The sequence below is a fragment of the Cynocephalus volans genome, chromosome 11, assembly GCF_027409185.1.
Source record: "Cynocephalus volans isolate mCynVol1 chromosome 11, mCynVol1.pri, whole genome shotgun sequence".
NCBI classification, from domain to species: Eukaryota; Metazoa; Chordata; class Mammalia; order Dermoptera; family Cynocephalidae; genus Cynocephalus; species Cynocephalus volans.
In genome coordinates this window covers 65603508-65622623 of record NC_084470.1, presented here as the reverse complement: position 1 = coordinate 65622623, position 19116 = coordinate 65603508, and the positions used below count along the sequence as shown (strand labels likewise).

The following is a 19116-nucleotide window of genomic DNA, read 5'->3' as shown; positions in this document are numbered from 1 at the left end:
TCTCTGGATCCTAATGATATTCTCCTATCTGCTTTTCTCCATGCTCGTGATTTTAGGTATGAGTTCTATTGCTTTTGAAGTTGACTTCTTGTATAAGAACAGAAATAGAAACAAGGACAGAACAAATAGATCCTTATTAAGGTGCCTCCCACGATACTCATTTATTTTTTCTTTTCTTTTTTTTATTTTGGGACACCTGTGGCTAAAGGAAAAAAGAAATTTGTGAAGAAAAAGAAAATTGTTGGTTAATTTAAGAAAATTAGTAAAAGTGAAAAATATTATTTTTGAAATATGTTTCGCCATTTGGTGAAATTTTAACTCAGATGTATATAGTTCAAGAAGCTTTGCTGTGATAAGAAATTCTCTGTCTTAACCTAGTTCTGATCTTCCTTTAGCAGTATGTAATTCATTAGAGTCCAGTGAAAAGTTCCATTTAAAAGTTGGCAGCTGTGGTCAGTGCTAATTAAAGCCTGGAGACTTGACTGAGAAGAAAACTGAGGGTTTGTGAGGAATCAAATCCTTCTCCCCTGTCTACATGATTGAGAGCTGAAATTCTACCAAGTGCTATCAAAAAATTGAGGTCTAAGATGTGAGGACTACAAAGTGTATTGTGGTACGCGTGCACACACACGTGTTTATATAGGTATATATGTATATACATATGTGCATATAAATATGGTCACTGTAAACTTTGGTCTGAAATCCCAGGAGATTTTATATAGGAAAAGAAGTTTAATGGTTAACTAACAGTTAAACTCTCATAAAGATTGTACTTAGCTATCTGTAAACTCTTAAAGATTGTACTTAGGTATTTACAGATCTCATCAATGGCCAATTTGTATCTCATAGAGAGAGGAAATCTACATCATACTGATTAGAGTTTTAATTGATATCTTTTTATATGTTTTAAGGTGAAAGTGTAATTTTAAAGCTTTCTTGGGAATAAATAAAAATGTTAATAGTGGGTATATCTGGGTAATGGGTTATGGATAATCACATTTATCTATATAGTTTTTCAAGTTTTCTGTAATGAGCATATCTCAATTTTATACTCAGAAAAAAATGTTGATTTAAAGTGACCCTAATTTATTTGGGGAGACTCTTATGACCGTTTAGAAGTTCTTTTCCTGTAGCACTTTTATCATTGCTTATCTTTTTATCTGTGGAGTTCTCACAGCTCAGATGAATCACTAAATATGATCCCCTATATTTGTCAGCTTGGGCTGCCTTAACAAAATACCATAGACTGGGTGGCCTAAACAGTGGAAATTTGTTTTTTCACAGTTCCGAAGGCTGGAATTCTGAGATTGGGATGCCAGTATGGTTGGGTTCTGGTGAGGGCTCTCTTCCTGACTTGTGGATGGTCACCCACATGCTGCCTGGTATCTCTTCTTGGAAGGGCACTAATCCCATCATGAGGGCCCCACCATCCTGACTGATCCTAAATACCTCCCAAAGGCCCCATCATCAAATACTATCACATTGGGGGTTAAGGCTTCAACATATAAATTTTGAGCAAATACAAACATTTGGCCCTAATACCGCCCTGTTCAAACTGGTAGTATACATGATTTCCAGAAATTGCATCTGAAATAGAAAAATACTGGCAGAAAATTGCATCTAAAATAGAAAAATATAGGATATACATAAAAACTCTGGATAGTAGAATTAGAGGAGATTTTCTCCATTTTCTGTGAATTTGAAGTATATTGCTTTTATAACTGGAAAAAATACAAAAGGTATTATTTTTAAAAGAAAATGAAATACTACAGAATGTAACATTTTATAGTAATCTTAAAATTTTCAGAATCTTTTAATTTCATCTTCTTGGGGGTTTTCTGAGAATAACAAAAGTGACTACAGCACTTAGAGCACTCAGTTCCTGGCCCATAATAGAGTTAAATGAGTAGTTGTCACTGCTCCTCCTTTTTCTCCTTTGAACATCATGACAATGTTAATGATGATAATTATTATTATATTTCATTAGGGCACAGCCTTATAACACCAAGGTCACAGGTTCAGATCCCTGTACCAGCCAGCCACCAAAAAAACAAACAAAAATTATTATTGCCACATGAGATATGCCATAGGGCATTTCATATAGAAAAATAAAATAGACAATAGTCACAAAGTCAGGACAGACATATTTGTTGCATTTTTAAAAATGAGTTATTTATAAATAGAATAAGCCCATTCATTATCTTTGCTTTTGGAATTCTTAATCTTTCAGATTCTAAAAAAATGAGTTGGTAAAAAATAATTAGTGGCTTGGTTTTTGTAACATTCAGTGTAAATTCAATACACGCTCCTTGAATCTGTGCAATAAAACAGCAGATAGATGGGGACAGTGAGAAAACTTAAAGGCAAACTTCCAACACATTTCATTCCAAAGACTGATCTGAGACTAATACCTGAGGCTGAGGAAATATTTTTGCGTTTCTTTGTTTTGTTGTCCTGTAAGAGCTCTCTCTACTTTCTATTGCATTGTGTCTTATTATGCTCTATCTCGTGTATAGAGGCTGTCATTGGTTGTTTGCTTTTCACTTAATCCCACATCTGAGTGTAATATTTCTAGATTTTTGGCTCTGTAAATCAGAAGTTAAACATGCCCTGCAAGGTAGTCAGGTTTTTTGTCACGTAGGGACCTGACTGCTCACCAATTAAATCATGACATTGTGATATGTTATTTCTAGTTGCTATAAATTTTCAATATTTAGCGTTGCAGTCATACTAAGTGAAGAGTCAATTATTTAATTTCACTTATGTCTGTATTTTAGATGAGAATCTTTTCCCCCTTTGGTGGATTTGAACTTCCTTCTCTATCAGAGTCAAATTCCAAGCATGCCTTAAAAAACCAGCCATAGAACATACACATGAACAACCCATTTTTGTGTTTACAAGTGTATTCAAACATTCACACTGGTAAACTATATTCCGAATTATAAATTTGCCCACTTAAATGATGTTTCAATTTAGGTTTTTAACACTTTAAATTACGTTTTATCACTGTTGCTTTGTAGTTTGATTCCCAGATATTAGGCAAACATATCTAGGTAGGTCTCTGTATTGTATTGAACCATGATCCTGATGGGGAGTTTAAGCAATAACATCACAAATGATCCACGGAAGTGAAAAAAATAAATTGATCTGAATTTGGGGCTATGTCTACATCAAAGTTAATGTATTATTAGCAAAAATGCTTTCTTAAATTCCGTTTTGATGATGCTGAACAAAGTTTTTTTTCTTTTTCTTTTGTTTTTTTACCAACAGGACACAAAAATCGCTTCATTGGAGCGAAACATAAGGGATCTCGAGGATGAGATCCAGATGTTAAAAGCCAATGGTGTGCTGAACACTGAGGACCGCGAAGAAGAGATTAAGCAAATAGAGGTTTACAAAAGTCACTCCAAGTTTATGAAGACCAAGGTATGGTCTAGAGTTATGAATTTTTATATTCTTGGTGTGACTAGAAAGTTACAGTTTACATACATACTTTTCCGAAATACCCACGTACAGAACCTGCTTTATGTTACATCATGAAATATATAGACAATAGAGAGGAATGCTGAAGATTTTTAGTACAGAAATATAGGTTCCAAAAAGCAATCAGGGAAAAACTTTGGTGAATTTTTTTTTTTTTCGTACTTTTCTAACGAGTTCCTTTGGTGTTCCTCTGTCTTGGGAATTAACATGTTTATAGTCTTCTTTCTTCTCAGTTACCACAGTTAACATGTTTGTTTGCTATTTTTCTTTACGTTGCTATCACTCCCAAATTTCCTGCCTTTCCTTAAAAAGTGATTGTCTCAAAAACTATTGCTCTTACAAGCCAATTTAACTCATTTCAATGTTATTTAGACATTTTGGATTTAGCATGTTTAAGACAAATGATTTTGAATGTCAATGTTGCCATTTACTCAAATTATTCAAAGTGTCTAAGCTTCAGTTTTTTCATCCATCAAATAGGGATAAGAAGAGTAACTACATCATTGGATTGCTCTGAAGATTCCAAGAGATTATTCATCTAAAGTTCTTAGTCCCTTTTCTGATCTCTAGAAAGCATTCAACAAATATCAGGCACTGTCATTGATATTATTCTTATTATTGTGGAATATTTATAAAATATTATTAGAGTAACCTGCTCCATTAATTTATATTGCTATTGCTAGTTTTAAAGATTTTGGCTTATATTTTTTAAAATTGAACTTTGGGCTGTAAATGGACTGTGCATCTGAATATCCATTATTTTTACATATGTATAATTATTCAATTTATGAATAGCCCCAAATAAGTCTTTTAAGACTTTGAGATGCTTTCATCTATTCCTCTATTTAAATCATTTTGCTTCTGAAAATAACAACCACACCAATTAAAAAAAATTTTTTTTTCTACCACTTGCTCTTAAATGTTCCTGTTTTTGTTATAGGTTTTAATCATCTTCGTTGCCTTATAAAATGTAGCAGAATTATAGTAATGCAGACTTCTGTGAGAAAGCTGTGGGAGAGGGGAGAAAATAATGTTTGAATAATTTTAACAGTTGTGAACTACATGCATACTTCTTGCAGAGTTTGCAAGTTATAGAGAGGAAATAATATAATTTAGCATTTTCTTCACCATGTATGTATGTGTGTGTATGCATCTATGTTTCTTTAGGGAAAATAATAGAAACTGTGCTTATTTCTTCCAACTTTCTGTCTCTAAGTAGACGTGGAGATTATGACTAAAAATGTGGATCAAGGACTGGAGATATGAGAAGGAGGATGTCCAATGGATTTGAAAGTAACCACTTCCTTTCAGGAATGCCACAAAATGCAGAATGGATTTCTCTGCTCAGTCTTCCCTTCTGGTTTCTTTTTTGCAGTTCTTCCCTCTCAGAGTTGGGATGAGGTGCAGCAAACACAGAACTAGGGCGAACTGCAGGCAGTGCCCAAATCACTCTGGCAATGAAGACCAGAGGCACAGATATGAGTGAACTCAAGAAGTTTGGGCAAAATTTCTGCTTCGGCTTAAACTTTTCCTCCCCACCTTGTCATTCAACAATGGTAGATTGTTCAAACCATTGTACAGCTGAAAAGGCCATGAAATTTGCAAACTCTGCCCCTGATCGTGGACTCTGTCCAGATGAATAAAACATTTATATGGTCTTTAGCAAGCAAGTCATGACCTTTATTAGCCTGCATTTGTTTGAGAGACTATCAACCCTTGAGTTAGATTTAACTTTTAATGCTTAGGTACTCTTAAGGGTTCCAAATGCAGTCAGGTCAAAAGAATGTTTGAGGAGAACAGTGGAGTGAGGTGGAGAGAGTGCATGCTGAAAACTAAAGCAGACTCTGGCAAATCTCTAGCCTGCCCTTGCTAGCTGCATGGCCTTGGGTGAGTTACTTAAGTCACTCAACCACACTGTCGTCTTCCATAAAATGGTGGCAACACCACCATCCTTAGAGGGTGGCTTAAAGGGATAAATGAAGATTAAATGAAATAATACAGTTAAAGTACCTGGCTCAAAAAAGTAGCTAATAATTATGAACATTGGTATTGAAGAAGTAATACCAAATATAATAATGACAGTAATAATAATATAATAATGTTATATTTAAACTGACTAATGGGAAAATGAACTTCTAAGAAATTCAAATAAAAACGAGTTTTTATAATGTCATGTATATATCCCTTATAGACTGATAAACATTACTAAAAAGTGCTAGTAAAAGTCAGTTTTGTGTATTTTCCCCATTGAAAGAATGTTCTTGTTGATTTGAACCATTACATTTATTGCTTATACTTTATATCATTAATTACTTGTTTTTCTTAATTCTCCTACTCTGAGAGGTGAGTGTGATTTTTTATTTAAGCCTGGGAATGCTTTTGCATTAATTCTTAAAATGAATAAAGTATGTAGCCTGGAGGGAAAGCAAGTATTTTAGATAGCCATGTGAAAGGGCATGCACCTCCATTTTGATGCTGAGAAGATGGTTAGAACTGGTAGGTCCTCTTGAAAGCTCTGTGGATAAATTAAGTAGCAGAGAAGACCTAGCATGGTTTTATAAATATGTTATCATAGAAAAACCATGATGTAACATTTTTTGGAAGGGTGGAGGATGTGGGTTGCAAAAATGTAAAAGCAGAGTTTTAGAATCTCTGTTTGTGTGAAAGCAGGATACCAGACAGAGTTGGCCAGGATAGAAATCCCAGCATCTTGTAAATCCTTTGGCACAGGGATGTTGTCCCAGAACGGAGACTCTGGGTGTCCTCCTACTCTGTGCAACTCTCCCCTGTTGCAAACTCTCATTCCTTCCCCAACTCTGAAGGATTAGAAGAATCAGACCGTGATAGGTAGATCTAAGAGGCCATGGAAAGCATGAGTTACTTTCAGGAGCACCATTAAGCCTTTGCGAATGGAATGTACCATATAAATAATTGTTTTTCTGGTAGGGAAAGAGTGATGGCGTCCCCTTTCTGTACAAGGCTTTGTTCCTAGTCTAACACATTTTTCATCTACTGATCCCTGTATTTCTATATTAGCTGCCCCCTCTGTTTTCATTGTTTGCCAAAGACGCCACTCTGCTGTCTTAGATCTCCTCCTTTATTCTGAATTTGTAACACATTTTCTTATAAACCTCTGACGGATTACCAACCTCATAACCCAAACTGCATGATAATAAGCATATCACTTTCTAGACATGAGGGCCATATCTCCAGTGAAAAAGAAGCTGTTTTCCTTGGCAGAGTGTTTTTTTCGGGGTGTTGGTTGTGTCACAGACGTAAGAGGGGGAAGAATTTTTAGACGGGATGAAGTGTGCCTGATGTCCACATGGACTTCATATAAAGCATGTGATGTAATTCCGATTGGATTTTCTTCTGGCCATCACAGAGACAGACCTTCCCTGGCCTCGGTTCTCATGTATGTTTGATTGCATCACTTTCCATTTTTATTGAGTTTATGGCTGTAAAAGAAGCAAAAGGCATATTTTTATGGAAGATTATGATTTTTTACTTTGTAACTGTATTCCCTTTAGGAAAGCCTTTTTCTGTTATTGTCTGCATAAATATTTATTTAAAATTTACCTCATGGCAGTGATAGTCTGAAAGCTATTTAAACCCACTGCCTATTTAATATTTATAGACTGAAATAGTTTTATGATTATCAACCTATTTTTATTGAATAAAGTAGGTGTATGAAGAACCTGCCATGCCATTACTTTGTGTTAAACACCATTTTGTTGATCAAGTTAATTTCATTCAAATCTCTGTTCCAATACTCCAACCCCCACACTAGATTTCTACTCTGGTATTTGTGGAAGTTAGCAAAAATCGTTTTTTTTTTTTTTACTATAAACATTGTTTTTGCTTAGGCGTGTTGAGTTTAAAGTTTTTTGAGCATTAATTTCAGATGAATCAGTTTCATATGTGGAATCAATTATATCCTGTGCTGTCAGCTACGACTGGATATGAGTTGGAGGCCATATCCCCTGAGAAGAGTGCTCATAATGCTGATCACAACAGATTTTAATTACTTTTATTATTTTAGGTAATCCTAATTCCTTCTTTTTATTTATATTCCATTCTTGTTGTATGTGTGAGAGAGAACTTCTTACTTTTGTTCCAGATAAAAATGACCATAGACTCATGATTTATTAAATTATAAAGAAGCAATGTTTTTCATGAATTGCACACTTGCTTACGTATACCAGGGCACATTAAGAAACAATCTTTCCCAGAGAACCTTAAAGCATACTCAGAATTCTTCCCAAGACCATTTCCTGTTCAGCCACTACCAATTTTTTATGTTTGGCAAGAAAGATGAAACCTGTTTGTTCCGTGATGTAGTCTGACTTCTCCTTGCAAATGGGATTTCCTTCCTTATCACACCTTCCAGTAAGTCTTGTGACCTGAACCCTTCTGAAGATGGAGGTCTCACTCCTTGTTAAGCACACTATGCTGTTCATGTGGAGCTGTTATTGTCAGTAGGTGGGTTATGCTTAGGTCAGCTTTTTGTTGCTGAAAGCAACAAAACATGCTGAATGAAATATATTTTTAAAACATGTATTTTAAAATGTACTTATGAGATATAAAGTGGGAAAGAATCTCAAGGGTCAAAGCCAAGCCATAGCAGGGAACTTGTGTGACAAGCCTGGGTTATCTATTCTTGTTGGTGTTTATCAGACAGGTGAACTTGTGCTTTCATTTTTACAGTCACAAAGACATTGGAGAAAAGAGACAGAAAGCTGGGCCTGCTCAAGATAAACCATCTAATAAAAACCCCACTAATACCACCACATACAGGGTGGGATCCCAGACAACTACACTACTAGTGCTAGGGAAAACTAAAATAACCTTCCCACTCTACCCCTCCTCCCACTTAGACTAGGGGACTCGAGAGGAAATAATCTATTTTAAAACTTTGAGCCAAGTGAAAGGTGAATAATCTAGTTTTGAGAATCCATAACCACAGATGGCTCTTCAACAGATGTGTTGTGTGAGATGATCCAAAAACTTCAAGTAGAGAATGTAGTTTAAAGGGTTCCTTGGTTGGTAGTGCCCCTAGGTATTGGCAGAGGCAAATGCTCTGGAGGACCACATGTTTGACTTAGGCCTCAAAGTATTTGTCCAGATGAAGTTCCAAAAAACATGAGTACACAATTAAAAAAAAAAAAAATTACAAAGCCTGCAAGAAAACAATCCATTGTAAGTGAGAGCTCATAGAAAGAACAAACAGCAGAACCAGAAAACAAAGACTTCAGAAGTTGGAATTATAAGATATGACTATTAAATAAGTATGTTTATATATTCAAATAAATAAAAGAAGGGATTGAAAATATCAGCAAAAGGCAAGAGGCTATAAAAACACCAAAAACATTTAAAGAGAACCAAATAAAATGTCTGGAAATGGGAAAATATAAAAATAGAAATTTAAAAGCTCAATGAGTAGGTTTAATAGCAGAGTGGTCAGAGCAGAAGAGAGATTTAAAAAACTAGAAAACAAAACAGAAGAAATCAAATAGAAGATAAAAAGAAGGAAAACATGAAAGACAAGTTAAGATACATGGAAGATAGCATAAGATCTAGCATAAGTATAGTCAGAGTTCCAGTGTAAAAGAGAGATGCAGTAGGGGCAAAATCACTATTTTTATATCAGCCATTTCTGAAGAGATGAAGGCTAAGAATTTTTCCAAACTGATGACTGGTACCTACCCACCAATTCAGGAAGCCCAAAGTATTCCAAATAGGATAATAAAAATAAATCTATCCATTTGCATCAAAGTAAAACTTAAAAATCTCAGAGGCAAAGAAAAAGTCTTAAAAAGCAGCTAAAACATTTGTCCAGAGAAGATATATGAATGGCTAATAAATACATGAAAAGATGCTGAATATTATTAGTCATTAGATAAATAAATATTAAAACCACAGTGAGATACCACATCACACCCACTGAAATAGCTATAGTTAAAAAGACAGATTATAATTTTTGGTGAGTGTGTAAAGAAATTGGAACCCTTATACATTGCTGGTGGGAATGTTAAAATGGTATAGCAACTTTGGAAAACAGTTTAAAAGTTTCTCAAAATGCTAAACATACATTTACCATATGGTCCAGTGATTTCACTCCTAGGTAAGGGGTGTGTGTGTGTATATGTGTATATGTACATATATGTGTGTGTGTGTATACATATATATTTATATATATTTATATTTTTAGCAGCACTATTCATAATAGCCAAAACCTGGAAACAATCTAACTGTCTATCAATTGGTAAATGGATAGACAAGATATAGGGTCTTTACTCAATGGAATATTATTTGGCAGTAAAAAGGAATGAAGTACTAATACATGCTACAACATGGATAAACCTTGAAAATAGTGTGCTATGTGAAGAAAGCGAGTCACAAAGTACACGTAGTGGACAACGGGACTTCAAAAAGTTCATGGAAAAATGGAATTAAAAAATAAAAATAACAAACATAAACTTCGTTTCTCAACATAGCTCCTTCAAGTACAAGACACTTTTGTAAGTGATTATACCAGCCATTTAGTCCCTCTTTAAACAACAGAGGGTCTAGGGAATTTAACCATGTCAATGCAGTCTTTTTTACATTATTAACTGAAGAAAAATGGATGCCCTTAAAGATTTTTTTGAGACTAGGAAACAAATAGATGTCAGAAGGAGCCAAATCAGCACTGTAAGATGGATACCTAGTGATTTCTCATCAAAACTCTCACAAAATTGCCCATGTTTGATGAAAGGAATGAGCAGTAGTATTGTCTTGGTGAAGAGGACTCTCTGGTGAAGCTTTCATGGGCATTTCTCTGTTAAAGCTTTGTCTAACTTTCTCCAAACGTTATCATAACAAGCAGATCTGATTTTTCTTTGGCCCTCCAGGAAGTCAACAAGCAAAATGCCTTGAGCATCACTCAAGGCATTGCCATGACCTCTGCTCTTGACTGGTCCACTTTTGCTTTGACTGAGCCACTTCCATCTCTTGGTAACCATGGCTTTAATTGTGCATTGTCTTCAGAATTGTACTGGTAAAACCATGTTGCATTTCTTGTTACAAGTCTTCAAAGAAATGCCATAAATTTGATGTTTGTTCTTCCAAGTTTATTTTGGTGCAAAAAAAATTTTGCACAATTTATGCATAGTTTTTTATAATACACATTTTCTATAAATTTTTTGAAGATACCTCATGTGATTCCATTTTTATAAAATGTCCAGAATAGGCCAATTCTCAGAGAAAGAAAGTAAGTTATTGGTTACCTAGGACTGGGGATGGGAGGTGGGGAAAAGAGAGTAACTTCTAATGGTTATAAAGTTTCTGTTTAAGATGATGAAAGTGTTCTAAAATTAGATTATGATGATGATTGCACAATTCCTTCAACATACTAAAACCCATCAACTGCGTGCTTTAAACAGGTGAATTATATGGCATGTGAAGTACAATTTAGTATAGCTGTTAAAAAAAAAGCAGCTAATGGAAAAAAGTCCCATTACCTTTAAAGGAATGAATTTGGAGTTATAGGTTGACTTCTCAATAGCTTCTGGTAGCCAGAGATAGTGGAATGATATCCTCAATGTGCTGAGAGAAAATATCTCTTAATCTAAAAAGTTACTTTTAATACTCAGCAATACTATTTGAGAAAAAAAGAATAAAATTGAGATATTTTTAGAGAAAAATTGAGTTTGCCACCCCACTAAAGGAAATTTTAAAAGAGACGTTTCAAGGAAAAGGTGATTCTTAACCAAATATCTGAGTTGCAAGAATGAATAACAAGCAAGGATAATGATAAATCTGTGGGTAAATTTAAGCAAACATGAACGAAGAAAATTAATAATGAGTTAAAAACAAAACAGGAAATAACTAAGATACATGACAACAGTAATGTGTGTCAAGAGGGTAGAGACGGGACTTAAAGTGGCTCAAGATCTTTATATTATTCAGAAAGAAGATAAACATATAGATTGACTTTAGACTTAGATAAGTTAAAAATGTAAACGTTGTAATTTGTAGAGTAGTAGCCTAAAGATTGGAAATAAATAAAATAAAACAAATACAATAAGTATAAATAAAAGTAAACTTCTTAATGAGTAGGAGAAAAAAACAGAATGAGAAAAAATATCATTCAAAATAAGGCAAGGAAGAAAAAGAAGAAACAAATGGTAGCACATATAGAAAGCACAAGATAAAATAGATTAACTCACATATATAATAATAATAATAATAATAATAGTAATAATATAATAATAATAAATGCTGCACTAAATTTTGTCAGACAGGATAAAAGAATGTGGATATACAAGAGACACCTATAACATAAGGTCAAACATACATTGAAAGTGAAAAAGACACTCTATCCAAATACTAACCATAAGAAAGCTGTCATAGACTTTAAAGCAAAAAAACCCATTTTTAAAGCAAAAATCCCATTTTGAGAGCTAAAAACAATGGCAGAACTACAAGGAGAAATTGATTATTTCACAATATAGTGGGATGTTTTTAACCCACCCTCTAAGTAATAAACAGATGAAGTAGATTTAAAAAAATAAAAAAATGGAAGACTTAAACTACCCAAATTGTAGTGTTATCTAATGCCATGTACATTATAGAATATTGCACCCAACATTTGTTGGATGCATACTCTTTTCAAGCATACAGTATACAAAGTACACTTATGATAACTGACCATATACTGTGTCATAAAGCAAGACACACCAAATTTCCAGCCCAGTTTTAAGGGGAGCGTAAATACACTTCACCCGTAGTTGTGAGGGGTGACATTTGAGTACAAATAGGAAGGGAACTGGTGGAAGATGTCTCTGAAGACCATCTACCACAATTCATATCAAATTAGCAAAAATATTAAAGACTAGCAACATGAAATATTGGTAAAGATGTAGAGTGATTGGCTTGTGATCAGGCAAATTAATATAACTGCTTTGGAAAACATTTTGGTGTTATGTAGTGAAATCGAAGATGTGCATGCTCCGTGGTCCAGCAATTTAACTTCTAGATAGCCATTCAAGAAAATTATTGCTATGTGTACCAGGGATATGTGCAAGAATTTTCAGAATAGCACTGTTTGTAGTAGGAAAAACCTAGGAACAAGCCAAAATGTCTATTAACAACAGAATGGTCATAAATTGTGGTGAAGTCTTACAATGGAATACTCTTCCTCAGTGAAAAAAATGCATAAATTCCATGTATGATAACATGATTTAATCTCCAGGATACAAGATGGAGTAGGAAAAATCAAAGTGCTTAAAAAAAAATACAGAGCACTAATAAAGTTTAAAAGCATATAAAACCAAATAATATATTATTTATTGATACAAAAATGGATGGTAAGATGAGCAAGGAAATGACAAACTCAAAATTTGGGGTGGTAATTATTTCTAAAGGGGGAGAGGAGATAGAAATGAGATGAGATACGGATGATTCTAATGATCTTTTCTGATGAATTGAATGATAGATGTTTCCTGTATAATTTTTTCTTATATCTTATGTGTATTTTGTGTTCTCAATATTTAATGTCAGCAAAAGCAGAACCCCTAATGCTGCTTTCCTTCTTTCTTTCTTTTTGAGGATTCTTTTATCAAATGATGCCTTTGAATGATCATTTCCACTGTGGAGTTGTCTTGGGTTAACTACCTGTGTTAGCTCCCTGTTTGCTCTTCTGAGGACTGTGGTGATAATAGACTTGGTGCTTTCATGGATGAGTACGTTTGGCCCGGAACCCTTCATTCCTTTGTGAACCTTGGTCGTCAGTGGGGCAGAAGGCAATCTGCTGACCTTACTGTTCCTGTTTTGTACACACTGAGTGACCTTTACAGAGCTTTATCCAGGACTCTAAGACTGCGTGATTCCCATGGCCATCTTCTAAAGCATACTCATTGCTTGCCCTGTTGGATTGATGATCACTGACTATTGAAAACTGAGAGAAATCAGTAGTCGTCAAATGTAAGGAGTAGGAGCAGTGGTTTCTAATTCCTTGCGATTTTGTTGTTTCACAGATTGATCAGCTGAAGCAGGAACTTTCAAAGAAGGAGTCAGAACTTCTTGCCTTACAAACAAAGCTTGAAACCCTTAGCAATCAAAATTCAGATTGCAAGCAACACATTGAAGTGCTTAAAGAGTCTCTTACTGCCAAAGAACAGAGGGCTGCCATCCTTCAGACTGAGGTAAGGTGCTGTCTCAGGACTCTGAACAGAAGAGATGTTGGAGTGATAGAAAATGTCCTATCTGAACTTTCATTAGAAGACCCCGTACCTAAACCTTTGGGCCAGATGTATTTGGCATTCAGATTTTTTGTTTGTTTTTTGAAAAGGTGAGATCCATAGCATGTATTATAGATATTGTAACATTTTCAGTGGGGTTACAGCAACACTACCCTATAAGCAAACATATGAATATTTCTGCATAAAAAATTTTTTTCACACTGAAGTAAGGTAAATAAAAACTATATGAGGAGCCTCCTGTCAGTTTGTGTCAGGTTGTGCCACCAAAGGCGTTTGCTTCACACTTGGAATTTTTTTATTTTCAATTTTCCGAGTTTTTTTAGATTTGGGAGCCACAGATAGATAAGGGATTGGATATGGAATGCTTTGACTTATCAAGAATCATAAAATAGTTAGAATGTCATCTACCCTACTTTGCTGTGTATCGTGTTTGTAGGTCCCCCTCCTAGCACCTGTGGTTCCAAGGGTTTCTTACTAAGGAGTATCCTCAATTTTCAAGATTACTTTACTCACTGAGGAAAGTTGGTACTGTGTGAATTTCTTAAAGGAAATGTTGGTTTGTTAATTTTTATTCATACTTAGAAGAATAACAAATATATGTTACTATCCTATTTCCTTGCGTCTCCTCATTGGATTACATCTTTGGGTTTGCTAAGAAAAGCAAAACACAAGCTAGTTATTGTATAAATAAAACAGTTGTCAGAAGCAGTGGGCAACAGCAAAGAACGTGGCGAACCTCCCTGAGGAGATTGTGTTGAGGCAGCGTGTTATGTGGGAGAAGGTAACCTAATCGTCACAACACGCATGTTCTCTCTTGGGCTCTTTGAGCACGTCTTCTAGGGTCTGTGGGGAGGTTTGGGTTTTCCTTAGGAGTTAATGGGGACTTAGAGTAAATCGGTGCCCTCAGTCAAGGTGCAGAACAGTGTGCACGTCAGTGAAGGTGCAGAGAGAGGAAACAGGTTGCGGATTGGATAGGTCTTAGCGTGGACCTGACTCAGTCCCTATGCACTGGACCATTGGCTGATAGGCAGTTACTAGATGGCTTCAAATCAAAATGGTCACTTTGGCCTCAATGATGTAGATATTTTTCATTTTAAGAAATATCATTTTCAGTTGTGTATGGTTTCATTGTGAATGTGAAAGCATGGGTGTTTTCTTTTTTAGACAAAAATTTAATCTATGCCGTCAACTAGAAGGTAGCTTATTTCTTTTTTGAGGAGGCAGCAATGAATAATGTCTAGAACTATGCTAATACTGTAGCCAATAGCTACATGTGGCTATTTAAATGTAAAATTTAGTGAAATTTAAAGTATAATTTCTTAGTCCATTAGCCATTTTTCAAGTATTTAATAGTCACGTATGGCTACTGGCTACTGTATTAGCACAGCTGTAGAATATTTCTTCCATCTAGCTCTTGTCTAGAATAGGGGTCGACAAACTATGACTTGTGGGCCAAATCTGGCCCTCTGCCTATTTTTGTAAATAAAGTATTATTGGAACGCAGCTACAACCATTTGTCTATGTGTTGTCTTTGGCTTACTTTGTGCTGCAACAGCAGAGTTGAACAGTTGTGACAGAGACTGTGTTGCCCACAAAGCTGAAAATATGTGGTCTGTACTTTTACAGAAAAAGTTTGCCAACTCTGGGCATTGTGATTTTGTGGGAAGAGGGTTGAGTGGGCATTGGAATGCCCAGCTAGTCCTCCCTCTGGCTGTCATACCCTAAACAGGGTCAGATAGTTTGCTGACCCCTGTTCTAGAGCACCAGTTTTTCTTTACTGTGGTTTTTCATAAAGCGACTGATTGTAGCCACATTTTGTCTTAAGTCATCAATAATACCAGGATTACTGATAACGTTAGTGTAATTGTGTTGCTGTGTGTTGGGTAGGAGGAGATTTGAGAAGAAAGGCAGTCGGCTTGCCCAAACAGGCAGTCAGATTTCTTGATGGTTCCTCTGCAGAAGAGAGGAAAGAGAAGTCAGCTCAGAAAGCCTTTTCCTCTCACCGCCTAACACTGGTGAGTGCTGTATTTCCTGGCCTCTTTCCCTTTCCTTCTCCCCCCCCTGTATTTTACCTCTCGCACATTAATGTAGTCTAAATTAGACCCATACATATTTCATGAAAAAGAAAGTGGTGTCATTATGTGGATAGCTTCCGTCCACATTCAATAATTAAATGACCCAATAAAGAGGCAGTGCTTTGAAGTAGAAAAAATTATTCTCCATGAATAGAGAAAGTGAGATGATTTCCTAAGTCCTCTGCTTTGAAGTTGGGAGTGTGAGATTAATTATTTTATTAGCTGGAAACATCGAGGAATTTTGTTTTGCCCTTTTTCTTCTTTTAAGGTCTCTTTGTACACAGAAACAGAGGAGGAAGTTACCTAATGATGTCCGTCTCTTAGGGGAAGCAATTTAGGTTGAAATTAGCTCTAATTGTTGGATCACAGGCGAAGGATTTTTGGCAGCAAGGTAGAATACTTTAAAACGATTTCCCCACTCCTTGGAATAGCAAGGTGAAATAAGAGTCTCCTTACCTAACGTGTGGTGGGTTAGTGGGAGACTGTTCAGTAGATGAGATCTGTTATGTTCCATTATGCCCTACGATGACTGGCTTTGGCTGCTGTTTTTGAATATGGTATAAATGACAGATATCACTGGCTTAAAGATTCGTCTCTGTAAGGAAGGTTCTTGCTGCCAGGGAATATGCATTTGGGAGGTTGTAGGATGAAGGGTGGAGTGAAGGGTGGGAGGCAAGTTGTCTGGGTTTGTGGCTATGTGGCTTGGCTCCTTGGTTGGTTTGTTTTAACTTGTACAAATGCCCAGATGCTCTTTGACATGTATGCAATAAATCAATGGAATAATAATTATGCATACAGAGAGATATACCACATAGCCCTTAACATAACATTTTACTTTTAAAAATAGCTTCAAAGGACTCCAAGGCCAAGTTTTCTATTTTGCTACTTCCCCTGATATTTCCTATGTGCCAACCTATCCCATCTACCAACACAAAAATTCCATAGCAGAAGGAATAATAATGAATTGGCTTTCTTCATCACCTTGATTTTTCTGGATTTCAATGAATAATTACCAATGTATCCAGAAATTAAAAAGTATAAAGGTCTGGCACTTATTCTGTGATCTGAAGTAAAATGTTGAACAAAACACGGCGTTTAGAAGTGGGAGATGTGTGGCTGTGCCTCAGCCTCTGTATTTAGTGACTGCGTGATGTGGATAAAAGGTGACTTCTCTGAGCCTCCATGTCACAGCCTATACAATGGCAGTCACTGTGCCAGCCTGATATGTCTATGTGAAAATTGCTTTGATTGCAGTGAAGGGCTATAGCTAACAATTGTGTTATCATCATTGTTGTTATTATTACAATTGTTTTTCAGGGATGTGTGGGTAAGTTGAACCTAAATACTCTACTTCACTTCTTGTTTATCATCTATTCTGTATTTTACCTTTGACGGTCTCCTTTGAGTTTTTGGTATGTGCATTTATAGACCCCAGACTTTCATATTTCATTTGAGCCACTTTTTTTTTTTAATGTCTTAAAACAATATGGAGAGCTAAGGATGCTATGAAAGTGACCATCTAGTTTGGACTATCCCCTAATTAAGAGATTTGTTTCTGTTTTCTGGTAAGTATGCTTTTCTCCAACCCAGCTTGATTTCCAAACTACCAGGCACCTCTTTTGCATGTTTTTTTTTGAAGATGTGTTGTATGACAGTGGTGTACATTTCTCACTTTTATACTAATTTCTGTTCCAAATAGGTCAGGGAAGGGTTCCACTTGTCTAAGAATAAGCACTCGAGAACTTGTTAATCAACAAAGAACATAGAGGTTTCGTGTACATGCAGGCAAGGGGCAACATATGCAGGTTAGGATAGTGACAGCTCCACAGCAGGGGTCTATAACTTCTTTTTTAATGTAACCAAAGCAGATGAGAATCCCATGTAATCTATGGGCCTTCTCCCCAGAAAAATTTACCTTGGCACATATACACTCATATTCACATGCAATAATGTATATCATTTCAGGCAATATACAGATGCTCTGAACTATTTCCAAGAGCTTCACATTAATGAAGTTCATAGAAGAACTTCATAAAGAACACATAAAGAAGGCTTTGCCCTATTGGCTTTATGCATTGTTTCATTGATGCCTATTCTTTGAATGCCTACTATGTACCAGATATGATTCCTGCCTTCATCGAGTAAATATTCTGTTTGGACATATGTGTATATGAAAGAGAAGGTACTGATTTATAGTACCATAAACTCCCAGTGATTTTACTATCACTGCTTACTAGTAATTCCACACAGAATCCTAATTGGATTCCTTTTTTCCTTTGTTGTTTAGAAGCAGATAAGTAAAGGAAGGAAAGAGGATACAAAGAAACAAATGTTTAGCTTCTTTGAAGACTGAAGTATGCAAACTGTGCAAAATGTCTACTTATCTCTTATGATTGAAGGCTAATATTGCTAAGGCGATTACTCCAGTAATATTAAGACTTTATCTTTCGATTAAAGCTGGTCTGACGCTACACTCAAACAACTTGGTTCTCCTTGAGAAAAGGAATGGTATTAATTGACTTGCAGACCCTCTGCTGGCTTCATTATTTCAGGAGTTACTGTATATATTTGGAAATGCTTCGGTTATCTGTCCCCTACACAGACTGTTCCCTCAACTTTTCTAAATCAGTGAGGTGTCATTTGATAATATTTTATTGAGCACGTACGATATGCAAGGTTCTGGACAATATGGGGACCTGTAATCTCAGGAGCTGATGGTCTTGGCCTTTTTAACTTACTTTTATTGCCCAAATGTCAACTGAATATCTTATGGCTGCTATGCTGACTTCCAGAACTGTGTTAAATGTTATCTTTGTGATACTTAATTTTAAACCTGACTTACCACCTGTGAAGTTGGTATTGTTACCACTCTTTTTAAGATGAGGAAATAGAGGCTCAGAGAGGATGTGTGACTTGCTGAAGGTTACACAATGGTGAATGAATGACAGTGGATGGGTTCCCACATTCTGAACTCTTTTAACTAGGAATCTAGTGCTTTCTGTGAGAGGATGGATCGAGGTCTCCCTTTATATCAGGCAATTGACATGTATTATCACATTTAATCCTAATGGCAAAATTTGTGGCAATTTTCATAATTCTGTCTTAACTGATGAGTTCACTGGGGTTTCAAGAATGCTTACCAGGCAAGCAACCCTGTACTGGCTAAGAAGGGAGATAAGAAAGAACAACTCTGGGGCTTAAATCCTCATACTCACATTATGGCTATAATAATATTAACACTATGGCCATAATGATGAAGGATATTACCCAAACTCTAGGGAGGGCACCATTTTTCAGAAAACTTAGAATCCTGA

General features: G+C 35.7%; 1 protein-coding gene across 1 annotated transcript in view; it reads left to right on the top strand.

Annotated features, from left to right (window-relative positions):
- The window catches only part of ERC2 (ELKS/RAB6-interacting/CAST family member 2), a 799084-nt gene that overhangs the window by 285656 nt on the left and 494312 nt on the right, over positions 1 to 19116 (top strand). The window contains exons 5-6 of the mRNA XM_063113405.1: positions 3271 to 3426; positions 13503 to 13670. Of these exons, the coding sequence (XP_062969475.1) occupies positions 3271 to 3426; positions 13503 to 13670 (324 nt within the window). The remainder of the gene's footprint in view (positions 1 to 3270; positions 3427 to 13502; positions 13671 to 19116) is intronic.